Genomic DNA, 12,003 nt, shown 5'->3' with positions numbered 1-12,003 from the left:
CGCCACTAATCAGTGTGTTTCTGTGTGTCTTTGTTTGCGTCACTGTTTTGATATTCTGACTGAGTAGCAGCAAAGGAAGGAGATAAACGGGCCAGTTGTACCAGGCCCGTGGGGGGTTGTCTCTTTACATAGTATGTATTGGGTTGGGGGACTTTCAAATGAGTTTGTCCCAGGTCCCAGCCAAAGCTGTCAGCAGTCCTGGCAACACACAGCCTTCGCCTAGCCTACTACTGTGAATCTCACAGAGGAAAAAAGTAGTCCACTTGTTCATTAAACAGAGCAAAATTTGATCAAAACGATGAATTAGTATTAGTTAGACATAATTCATTATTTTTAAAACTGCTGTTTCTTAAAAAACACCAGAAACAATGGTGTTGTTTTTCATCCACATGCAATGCAAACGGGATCTAAATATATAAATGGTTTATTTTTTTAAAATATCCGCTTATTTGTAATCAAGGCCTTAGTCTAATTAAAAAGAGGTTGTTAAGAGGTTAACGCTCAGATTAAAGTGGGTTTGTTACTTTCCCACTTTTTGTATAGGCCTATGATCACGAAACCAAGGTCAATGATACAGTACATTTTGAATATTGAAATGAACATGATTAAAAAAATGATTTTGGAACAGTTCACCATTTATTATCAAGTAACGTCTTTATTTAGAGCATACAATGATATAGCCTGTACCTGTTGCATCTCCAGGAGAGGTGTAGTAAACATTTCATGCATAGGCCTACTCATGTTTATTCTATGACACATAGGCTACACCATTAATACTACTTGACTGGTGTAACCAAGGTCATCATTACACTACTTTGCCATTCGGGACTCGAACCTGCAACCTGTCAATACTTCAATCTGGTATGAGAGTCACAGCACGAGAGCATTGAGCTTAAGGTCCAGACTGAGGGGTGAGCTGGGCACTTGCCCCTGGGCCCAGGTCCCTGCTAACCTGACTCACCGGCTGGTATGCTTTGCCATCATCTTTGATACAATCTGGGTACCCTCCTAAACTGGCACGTTTCTGAATGTAGCTCTTTTTCAAAAATTCTTGCACGTGATAGGAGAAATAATCTGTCATCTTTTCTGTCGCGCCACTTCAGCCACTTACTGTACATTGAACTGAACCTGTGATGCCAATACACACCTTCAAAGCCGTTCTCTGTTTGTCTTAAAAGAATAAACATGACAAAACAGTGGAGATAGCCGGAACAATCTCAACTGTCAGATTCCTAATGCAAGATGCCATTCATGTGCATCTGAAATGATTACACATTACGCTGCCCATCTACGTTATGGAAAATCCCACCCAGCGATGGTTGCGTGAGGAAACTGGAACACCCTCACGTGGATTCAGAGTCAGATGACATAAATCAGGTGGGGGCCCTGCCCCAGAAGGTACTACTGCTATAAAAAAAAGAAGCATTCTACAACCCTTGATGTAGCTAGTGGTCATTTTTTTCTCTGCCTACAGGTGCCCAATACATGCTGATGGATACCTAGTAGCACGACACAAAATGTGGTATGTCACAGGAAAATGAGTTGGCCCAGGCCAATAAAGCAGCTCACACTCATATTATGAAACAAAATATGTGCAGGCACATTTCCCAACTATGATGGAAATCTGTGTGTGAAATTTAAATGACTATTGTGTGTATGCAAGATTTTAGTCCCTCTTATTCTTAGAAAAATATTGAGTTTGGACTGTAAATTAATTCCAGATTTAGATTTTGGCCATCACTTAGACCTAATTTGAGTTTGACACCCCAGCCATAATGGGTAGCCTACCTGTGTCATGTGTGTATTCCCCTGCATCTCTCCTGTCTTATTTTGTTTGCCTTGCCCTGTTCGCATAGCCCATTCTCCAGTCAGGCGATCTGAGCCTGTCTGTGTGGCAGGTGATATTCAAAGGTATTTACTCAACACTGGGGAAACAAGGACCCCTGCTGGTCGTTTCAAGTCAAGACATATGGCCTGCTATGTTATTTGTGCTATCATAACTGTGTACTTAAATATGTTTATAATATTACAGATCAGAGAGAATGTGTATGTATTTTTTAATGCGTGTTCATAGTGTATATGTAGTTAGTGTGTGTGTGTGTGTGTGTGTGTGTGTGTGTGTGTGTGTGTGTGTGTGTGTGTGTGTGTGTGTGTGTGTGTGTGTGTGTGTGTGTGTGTGTGCGTGTGCGCGCCTTGTCTGAGACAGATATACACACACACACACACACACACACACACACACACACACACACACACACACACACACACACACACACACACACACACACACACACACACACACACACACACACACACACGCACACACACCAGGGACTTTGAGCTGTAGCAGTACTGATAAAGAAGCCAATCTAGTAAATAGCGTCAGCCAATCAGAATGTTGCCCTGTCATCCATCCTGTATTCTGATTGGTCGTGGAACAGGAAGTTAGGTCAAGTAATGCAGACAATTGTGGCCTCTGTGGAGAAAACAACAACGTTTCCCCGCTGTCAGCCTAGCCACAACATTCACCATCCTCTTTGCAAATGGGAACATTACATTAGAATTGAGCTTTCGCAAGATATTGAAATACAATTCTGTTGTCAGTGACGTCATCACGAGGCCACTAGGAGGCAAGTGAGCAAGGGAGGATGGGAGTCCGCATATTGGAGTGCATCTCTAGTGTGTGAGTTGAGAGCTGCTTTGAGCAAAAGCCAGCCGACAAACACATACCTCAGGGGACACATTGGCAACACAAGATGGCGTCCAAACTTGAAGAGGACCTCACCTGTCCTGTGTGCTGTGACATCTACAAGGATCATGTCATGTTGACCTACTCTCACAGTGTGTGTAAGGCCTGTCTGCAGCAGTTCTGGGACACCAAAGGATCCAGAGAATATCCCTACTGCAGGAGAAAATGCTCAAAACGCTTTTATCCACCCAATATGGCGTTAAGGAACCTGTGAGAGACATTAAGGAGCTTCAGGTGTTGAGGTGGTGCTCTGCAGTGAGCACAGGGAAAAGCCCTCAAGCCCTTCTGTGGACTATCTGTTTGTAGGTTTACGACTTCCTGTAAACTGAGTCAGGCTTGTCATGTGGAATATACCCCCTGGTCCCCTGCATCTCTCCGGTCTTATTTTGTTTGTCTTGTCCTTTTCACATATCACAGTAAATTGTAAACTTACGATTTCAAGTTAGTTAAACCACGCTGATATATTTTTAAGCCTATCTCCAGGTAATCTGAGCCTGTGTGGGATGTTCAATGATATTGGGCATGTTCGTGATGAAGCAGCACTGCTTTTGCTAGGCAGCGCACATGTGCACTTTGCCAGTTTGATGCATTGTGGTTAGAAAATTCACGTATGCACACCTAGAGGGAGAACACTGTGGAAACACTGACACCTGCTAGTCATTTACAGTCAAGACAGCCAGCTTATTAGTATTGTATACAGTACATTATATAAAACATAATTTATATATAAGTATACCTCTGTTTATGTGTGCATGCAAGTCTGAGAATCTCTGAGAGAGAGAGAGAGAGAGAGAGAGAGAGAGAGAGAGAGAGAGAGAGAGAGAGAGAGAGAGAGAGAGAGAGAGAGAGAGGAGGTGCAATGTAAAATCGACACCCATTTGCCACTCAGCCCATGCCTCTCAGTAGTAGGAACGACACACCTCAGTCTGAACTCTGTCTGAGAGAGAGAGAGAGAGAGAGAGAGAGAGAGAGAGAGAGAGAGAGAGAGAGAGAGAGAGAGAGAGAACCAATCAGAGTGCTTCACTGGTAGAGGACCTCCCTCTCCTTATCAGGTCTGTCTAGTATGAGGAAGTTAAATCGTGTGTGTGAGAGAGGGCATAAAGCAGGTGTGAACAGACGAAAATTAATAGTGACCTATAACTCTCACAGTTATTCAAGAAAGTTGCAAGTCCAACACATTTGGAAACAGATCTACTTAAGGTAAGCCTTGTGGAGAGTTGATACAGACTTTGAAGTGCTACAGCCATACAGAGCTCTTGAAAGTGAAAGTAAAATAGTTCAGGCTAGAGAAGGGAAATGGCTTCCAAATCAGAAGAGGATTACTGCTGTCCTGTGTGCTGTGATATTTACACGAATCCTGTCATCACATCATGCTGTCACAGTGTGTGTAAGGCCTGTCTGGAGAAGTTCTGGAAGACCAAAGGAACCAGAGAATGTCCCGTCTGCCGAAGAAAAGTTTCAAAGGAGGCAGGCCCTAACTTCGCCTTGAGAAACTTGTGTGAGACATTCCTAAAGGAGAGGAGTCAGAGAGCTTCAGCAGGGTCTGAGGTGCTCTGCAGTCTGCACAGTGAGAAACTCAAGCTCTTCTGTCTGGAGGATAAACAGCCTGTGTGTCTGGTGTGTCGAGACTCCAAAAAACACACTGGTCACAAGTTCCACCCAATAGATGAAGCAGCACTTGATCGCAAGGTAAGTTATTATTTTCTGATGTGAAATTATAATCATAGAACAAACTGTACAATTATGGCTATTTAACACAACAGCATGGCATTTCTTCACCGTACAGTACATGTTAATATGAACTTTGTCCTTCCTCGCAGTCTGACTGTGTTTATGCTTATGCCTGTAGTTGCAATTATCTATCACAAGATGGCAGTGTTGATTTGACACTCTCAAAGCCATTGCCACTTTCATTAGGAGAGACTTTCAGTCTTCTGTCTACCCATGCAGTGGCAGTTGAATTTGACTCACTGTAGCAGCTGATTTGACACTGTCACTGCAGTATCTGCTCAGCGGCAGCTAGGGTTTGCTTTTCATGTCGCAACATTGTGGAATGGCCTTCCACGGGACATTAGAAATGATGGCTCCGTGGAAATATTTAATCCAGGTTAAACATTCATGTTCTCTCAATATTTTAGTAAGCCACTTCCCTTGTATGCTACTGGTTAGTTTTTATTAGCCGTTCAATAGTTCTCATATTATCTTTTCCAATTTGAAATTGTATGCATTTTTGATGTAGCTGAGATTTTTTTACCTTCTGTTTATGTAATTTATGTTTACTATCTTATATTGCATATATATATATATAGGCCTAATATACAGTGCCCTCCATTATTATTGGCACCCCTGGTTGAGATGTGTTTTTTAGCTTCCAATTATTATTATTTTTCTCTAAATAATATGGGACCTTAATGGAAAAAAAGAGAAAAATCCAACCTTCAATACAAGTGCATTTATTCAGTGGGGAAAAAATCCCACATAAAGAAATAATTATTTGACATCAAATAATGTGTGTCACAATTATTAGCACCCCTGTTGTTAATATTTTGTACAACCCCCTTTTGCCAACAAAACAGCACCTAATCTTCTCCTATTATGTTTCACAAGATGGGAAAAGACAGAAAGAGGGATCTTCAGCCATTCCTCTTTGCAGAATCTCTCTAAATCATCCAGAGACCTGGGTCCTCTCCTCTGTACTCTCCTCTTCAGCTCACCCCACATGTTCTCAATGGGGTTGAGGTCTGGGGACTGAGATGGCCATGGGAGGAGCTTGATTTTGTGTCTGGTTAACCATTTCTGTGTAGATTTGGCTATATGTTTAGGGTCATTGTCTTGCTGAAAGACCCAGTGACGACCCATCTTCAGCTTTTTGGCAGAGGGCAACAGATTTTGATTTAAAATGTCCTGGTATTTCAAAGCATTCATGATGCCATGCACCCCAACAAGCTTCCCAGGGCCTTTGGAAGCGAAACAGCCCCACAGCATCACTGACCCACCCCCATACTTCACAGTGGGTATGAGGTGCTTTTCAGCATGCGCATCTTTTGTGGCACGCCAGACCCACTTAGAGTGTTTGTTGCCAAAAAGCTCAATCTTGGTCTCATCTGACCAAAGCACACGGTCCCAGTTGAAGCCCCAATACCGCTGGGCGAACTCCAGACGTTTACGTTTATGATTGTGGGTGAGGAAAGGTTTTCTCCGTGCATGCCTCCCAAACAGCTTGTTGGCGTGTAGACAGCGCCTGATGGTTGATTTGGAGACTTTGTGACCCAAGGATGCTACCATTTGTTGTAATTCTGTAACAGTGAGCTTTGGAGATATTTTGATTTCTCTTACCATCCTCCTCACTGTGCGTGGTGGCAAAATAAACTTGGGTCCTCGTCCAGGCTTGTTTACCACTGTTCCAGTTGTTTTGTTCTTCTTAATTATTCCTCTCACAGTAGATATGGGCAGCTGCAGTTGAGTGGCAATCTTCTTGTAGCCTCTGCCTGACCTGTGAAGGTCGACGCACATCTGCCTCACTTGTATGCTGTGTTCCTTTGTCTTTCCCATGTTTAAGAGTGGATAAGAGAAATGGCCTCGGTGTCACGTCATATTTATACCCCAGGGAAACAGGAAGTGATGAATTACTAATTAAATGTTCCTACATACTCTGGTAAACTTTGTAAACTACTGTAGAAATGACAGAAATGCTTCAATTATATTTATTTTCCTGGGAATTGTTAAGGGTGCCAATAATTGTGGAACAGGTGATTTAATGAAAAATAATTATTTTTTAGTCAGGGATTTTTTTTATTTTCCTACAATTCATTTGAGTTGAAGGCTACAATTTCCTAAAATTTTCAGTGTGACAGTATTCTTCTGCAATAAACACTGAATTTATTTTAAGGCTTTTAACACATCTCAACCAGGGGTGCCATATATATATATATATATATATATATATAGGCCTATATATATATATATATATATATATATATATAGGCCTATATATATATATATATATAAAATACAGCCGCGGCAAAAATTGAGAGACTTCGAAATGTTCAGTTTTTCTGATTTTGTTATGGATAGGTATGGGTTTGAGTGAAACAAACATTGTCATTTCATTTTATAAACTACCGACAACATTTCCTCGGAATTTCGAAATAAAATATTGTCATTTATATCGTTTATTTGCAGAAAATTCCAACATGGTCAAAATAACACATACAGTACGATGCAGTGTTTCCAAATCTCAAAAAAGGCAAAGAAAACAAGATGATAGCCTATTAACTTTAAAACAACATAGTAATGTATTAACTTTGGAGGGGTTCAGAAATCAATATTTGGTGGAATTTTATTATTATTTATCATTTTATTCCTGTTCGTTCTAGGAGGAGTTGAAGACTGCACTGCAGCCACTACAGAAGAAGCTGAAATCATTTGAAGAGGTGAAGCTCATCTGTGATGAAACAGCACAACACATCAAGGTAAGAAATTCATTGTTCTATTTTTTATCATTCTTATATTCATCTTTTGTTTATCATATATTGTATTGCATTAGATTAAAGGTGAGCCCTGTCTTAGTGCTGGAGTTGAATGGTCTGTATTGTGCCTTACATGTGAGTTGTGTTGAATAACAATCATGAAGGTGACACTAACATAACATTGGCTTCATCCAGACTCAGGTTGTCAACACAGAGAAGCAGATCAAGCAGGAGTTTGAGAAGCTTCACCAGTTTCTACGAGATGAAGAGGCAGCCAGGATAGCTGCACTGAGGGAGGAAGAGGAGCAGAAGAGTCAGATGATGAAGGAGAAGATTGAGAAGATGAGCAGAGAGATCTCATCTCTTTCAGACACAATCAGAGCCATAGAGGAGGAGATGGAAGCTGATGATGTCACATTCCTGCAGGTAAGAACTAGATAAAAGAGGAAGAATCAGAGGAATGAGAATGTTTTGCGTTGCTTCTTTTGTTTTAAAAAAAGTTGCATTTTCTATTTCCATTTGTACTGTCAGATGAAACCCAAGCCTACACACACACACACACACACACACACACACACACACACACACACACACACACACACACACACACACACACACACACACACACACACACACACACACACACACACACACACACACACACACACACACACACACACACACACACACACACACACACCATATTGTAGACCTACTGTACAATATGTAGCTTAAATCTCAAAATACAAGCACATGTTAACAGCAAACAATTATTTTACTTTGCAGAACTACAAGAGCACAGTAAAAAGGTGAGTGACTTTCTCTCTCTTGTCTATGGTTCTGAAACTACAGGTAAACCCACAGCAGCACTGACTCCTGAATGTTATTCCAGAGCCCAGTGCACACTGCAGGATCCAGAGAGGATTTCAGGAGCTCTGATCAATGTGGCAAAGCACCTGGGCAACCTGAAGTTCAGAGCCTGGGAGAAGATGCAGGAGATTGTTCAATACAGTGAGTATTGCTGCTACACAGACACAGACACAGACAAAGACACCCACACCCACCGAGCCCCCCCCCCACACACACACACACACACACAAAGTAGTTCCTGCCATATGCTGAAAGTGTGTGTGTGTGTGTGTGTGTGTGTGTGAGAGAGAGAGAGAGAGAGAGAGAGAGAGAGAGAGACGGAGAGAGAGAGCCCGAGAGAGATAGAGTGCGAGAGTGAGAGTGAAAGTGAGAGAGAGAGAGAGAGAGAGAGAGAGAGAGAGAGAGCATTTAACTGCTACTACTTCTGTTATCACCCTACTAATCGATACGATTTACAGGTACATATCTAGCATGCTCCACTCAGTGTTCAGTTCATGTGACCATCATTCACAAATCTGACACAGACCACCCAGTGTCCTCAGTGTGTGTATTCCTCCTCTCTGCAGGCTCTGTCATTCTGGATCCCAACACTGCAAACCCAGTACTCATCCTGTCTGAGGATCTGACCAGTGTGAGATGGGGTGATGAGAGACAGCAGCTTCCTGATAATCCAGAGAGATTTGACAGGGATGCCGGTGTGCTGGGCTCTGAGGGCTTTAACTCAGGGACACACTGCTGGGATGTGGAGGTTGGGGAGAGTAATGGTTGGCTCCTGGGTGTGATGACAGAGTCTCTCCAGAGGAAGGGAGACATTAGCCGTATGAGTGGCCAGTGGCTAGTGGGGTGTGCTAAAGGTAAATATACAGCAGGGGCTCCACCTCATGAGTATCATGCCCTCACAGTGCAGCAGAGACCCCAGAGGATCAGAGTGCAGCTGGACTGGGACAGAGGAAAGCTGACATTCACTGACCCTGATAATAACACACACCTACACACTTTCACACACACTTTCACTGAGAGAGTGTTTCCATACTTTGTCACAACACAAAAAATTACAATCCTGCCAGTGAAGTGCTGTGTAAGTCTGAATCCTCACAGTTAGGGCTCAATCAGCCTGTGTTTTATTCTGTTGCTGTTTACTACAACAGCAACACCACCAACAGCAACAACAACATTATTATTAGTAGTAACAACTTCATAACACAATTCATACATACATGCAGCTCACCGTGCTTTAATAGATGGATTTAAAATCAAAACATGGAACAAAAACAAAAAATCATTTGTTCGATGAAAACAACACACAACTTCAATGGAGTGAAAATACACCACAGAGCATTGCTAATAAAACACACGTATCACATAACAGAGAGATTTGATATGAAAGTCCGTGTTCTGGGCTCTGAGGGCTTTAACTCAGGGACACACTGCTGGGATGTGGAGGTTGGGGAGAGTAATGATTGGGCCCTGAGTGTGATGACAGAGTCTCTCCAGAGGAAAGGAGACATCACCCGTATGAGTGGCCAGTGGCTAGTGGCTAGTGGGGTGTGTTGATGGTGAATATGTTGCAGGGGCTCCACCTCATGTGTGTGACCTCATAGTGCAGCAGAGACCCCAGATAATTAGAGTGCAGCTGGACTGGGACAGAGGAAAGCTGTCCTTCACTGGTCAAAATACAGACTAGACATCACGTAACACAGGGGTGGCAACAGGTGGGCAGGGGAGGTCCACCCACTTTTTGTTTGATTGACAGCACGTAGTAAGCCATGTGTTCAATTTCATACAACTTCACATGAGTAGAATAATGAAATAAATAATATGAAATAAATAATAAATACATAATGAAACCATTAAAAATGTGTCTGTTTTTAAATGCATAATTTCTTCTGTGACTTCCAGAAGTGATTTGTAAACTATAACAGCAATAAAAGTGCTCTCCAGATTGTTTGCAGAGTCCTGAGTCATTCTGTTGGGTTTAACCACAAAGCAGCATTCACACATCTTTACATTTACACCTGCTCAATAATTAGCCATCTGAAACATGATTCAGGAGACATCCTTCGTAACACCATGTTCAGAAGGCACATTATCTACAAAGGAGCTACACCCCAAACGGTAAGATACTGCTCCAACAACAAGCAACCCTTGGGTACACAGTAAGCCTACATTATTTTCTCTGTCTGCAGGTGCCTCGGGACACAATGATAGGCACCAGTGCAAGAGGTGGATACACAATAATAGACAGCCTTGTAGCACATTGATGCACAATGATGATTACCTGTGTATAGCATGCAGATGGGTTCACACAATGATGGCATGTGTAGCAGGTACACAATGATGGATATGTATCAAATAGATACATGATGATGAATACCTGTAGGTGTGTGGTAGGGGGGGCGTGGGAGGTGTTACAGATTATAAGGGCCCAAGCACTGACAGGGGCCCCTGAAAGGATGATGATGACAAAATTTGACATTTGAATATTTCATAGGGCCCAATATTTTTAGCGGCACCCCTGCCTTTACACTTTGTACACAGATGTGACGCCATCGGGCTGCGTGCGCATTGTTGGAGCAGAATAGACCATGTACCACACGTTTGTAAAGAAACTAGCCAGATGTTTTTTCTGAGATAAGAAAATGGATGGTCATGATAACTTCAGATATGAGGTGGGCACCACAAATACGGACATTCCTCAGTCCAGTGGTAGTCTAGGTTTAATTGCTTGTAACCACAAACGTCTCATATGCTTCTGGAACAGCCTACTCCCTTTCAGAATAGCGTAAGAGTACTTTTTAGGATCTCTATTTTCACAAACATACACATTTCAGGATGGCAGGTCTTCTCTCTTTAGGGTCTGCACTGTCTGGTTGTGTGTGTGTGTGTGTGTGTGTGTGTGTGTGTGTGTGTGTGTGTGTGTGTGTGTGTGTGTGTGTGTGTGTGTGTGTGTGTGTGTGTGTGTGTGTGTGTGTGTGTGTTTGAGTCAACAATGCACACACATTCAGTGATGACCTTACTTCTTAACGGGTCAATATGGAGAACACTGCAGAAACACTGCCCATGCTGGTCATTTACAGTCAAGACATTTAGCCAGATTTTTGTATTATAGCCTGAACTGTACTTTATATACATACAACACATGTGAATTTGCGTTCAAACATGTCCAATGTGTGTGCGCACAGAGAGAGAGAGAGAGAGAGAGAGAGAGAGAGAGAGAGAGAGAGCAAAAGAATGAAGGACAGAATGAAAGACCTACCCAATCAGAATCCTTCACTGCCAGATCATCTCCCCGTGTCTCAAATGAGGAAGTAAATGATGTGCGTGTGTGAGATACCGTAAGGCAGTGTTTCTCAAAGTGGGGCGCACCCCCTGGGGGGGCGCGGAGGCATTGCAGGGGGGGCGTGTGACATCTGATTTTGGGTTTTCCCCCCCAAGAAAAAGATTTCCTGTCTCTCCAATAAGCAATTAATTTTAACATTATAGCCAACATTATATAGGCCTAAATTATCATGAATTTGAATTGCATAGGAAATGAACACATGTCCCTCTTTGTTTTATCTCAATAGTCACCTTTCCTTTGGTTCTGCTCAGCGCAGCGACCGTAAAATCTGTCTGCGCGAGTACTGCTGTTGACCCTCCGAAGGGGGGAATGATGGGAAAAGTTTGAGAACCACTGCCGTAAGGTAAGGTCTGGAAGTGGCCAACAACTCTCTTACTTATTCCAGAAAGTTACAAGAACAACACGTTTGGAAACAGATCTACATTACATTAATCTTGTGGATAGTTGGTAGACTTTGAACTGCTTCAGCCAGAGTTAGAAATGAAAGCACAATAGGGTAAGGCCTGTCTGCAGCAGTTCTGGAAGACCAAAGGAGCAAGAGAATGTCCAGTCTGCAGGAGGAAATCTTCAAAGGA

At 42.5% G+C, this 12,003-nt stretch overlaps 1 protein-coding gene across 1 annotated transcript; it reads left to right on the top strand.

Moving 5' to 3' along the window:
- The first annotated feature begins 3,971 nt into the window (after positions 1 to 3,971).
- On the top strand, positions 3,972 to 9,454 carry LOC134460556 (zinc-binding protein A33-like). The gene is made up of 6 exons (XM_063212935.1): positions 3,972 to 4,438; positions 7,126 to 7,221; positions 7,414 to 7,644; positions 8,005 to 8,019; positions 8,613 to 8,622; positions 8,655 to 9,454. Exons 1-6 carry the CDS (start codon positions 4,046 to 4,048, stop codon positions 9,188 to 9,190), a joined length of 1,281 nt encoding a protein of 426 aa, XP_063069005.1. The 5' UTR covers positions 3,972 to 4,045; the 3' UTR covers positions 9,191 to 9,454.
- The last annotated feature ends 2,549 nt before the right edge of the window (positions 9,455 to 12,003 follow it).

The sequence above is a fragment of the Engraulis encrasicolus genome, chromosome 13, assembly GCF_034702125.1.
Source record: "Engraulis encrasicolus isolate BLACKSEA-1 chromosome 13, IST_EnEncr_1.0, whole genome shotgun sequence".
Classification (NCBI taxonomy): domain Eukaryota; kingdom Metazoa; phylum Chordata; class Actinopteri; order Clupeiformes; family Engraulidae; genus Engraulis; species Engraulis encrasicolus.
Note: the sequence above shows the minus strand (reverse complement) of the source record. Positions and strands in the feature narration are given on the sequence as shown.

Bases quoted from the DNA above. Each gene is read 5' to 3' on its own strand.
- LOC134460556 (XM_063212935.1), top strand. From the start codon at position 4,046: ATGGCTTCCAAATCAGAAGAGGATTACTGCTGTCCTGTGTGCTGTGAT. The intron at 4,439-7,125 runs GTAAGTTATTAT...TGTTCGTTCTAG, and splicing joins AAGCAGCACTTGATCGCAAG to GAGGAGTTGAAGACTGCACT. The intron at 7,222-7,413 runs GTAAGAAATTCA...GGCTTCATCCAG, and splicing joins AAACAGCACAACACATCAAG to ACTCAGGTTGTCAACACAGA.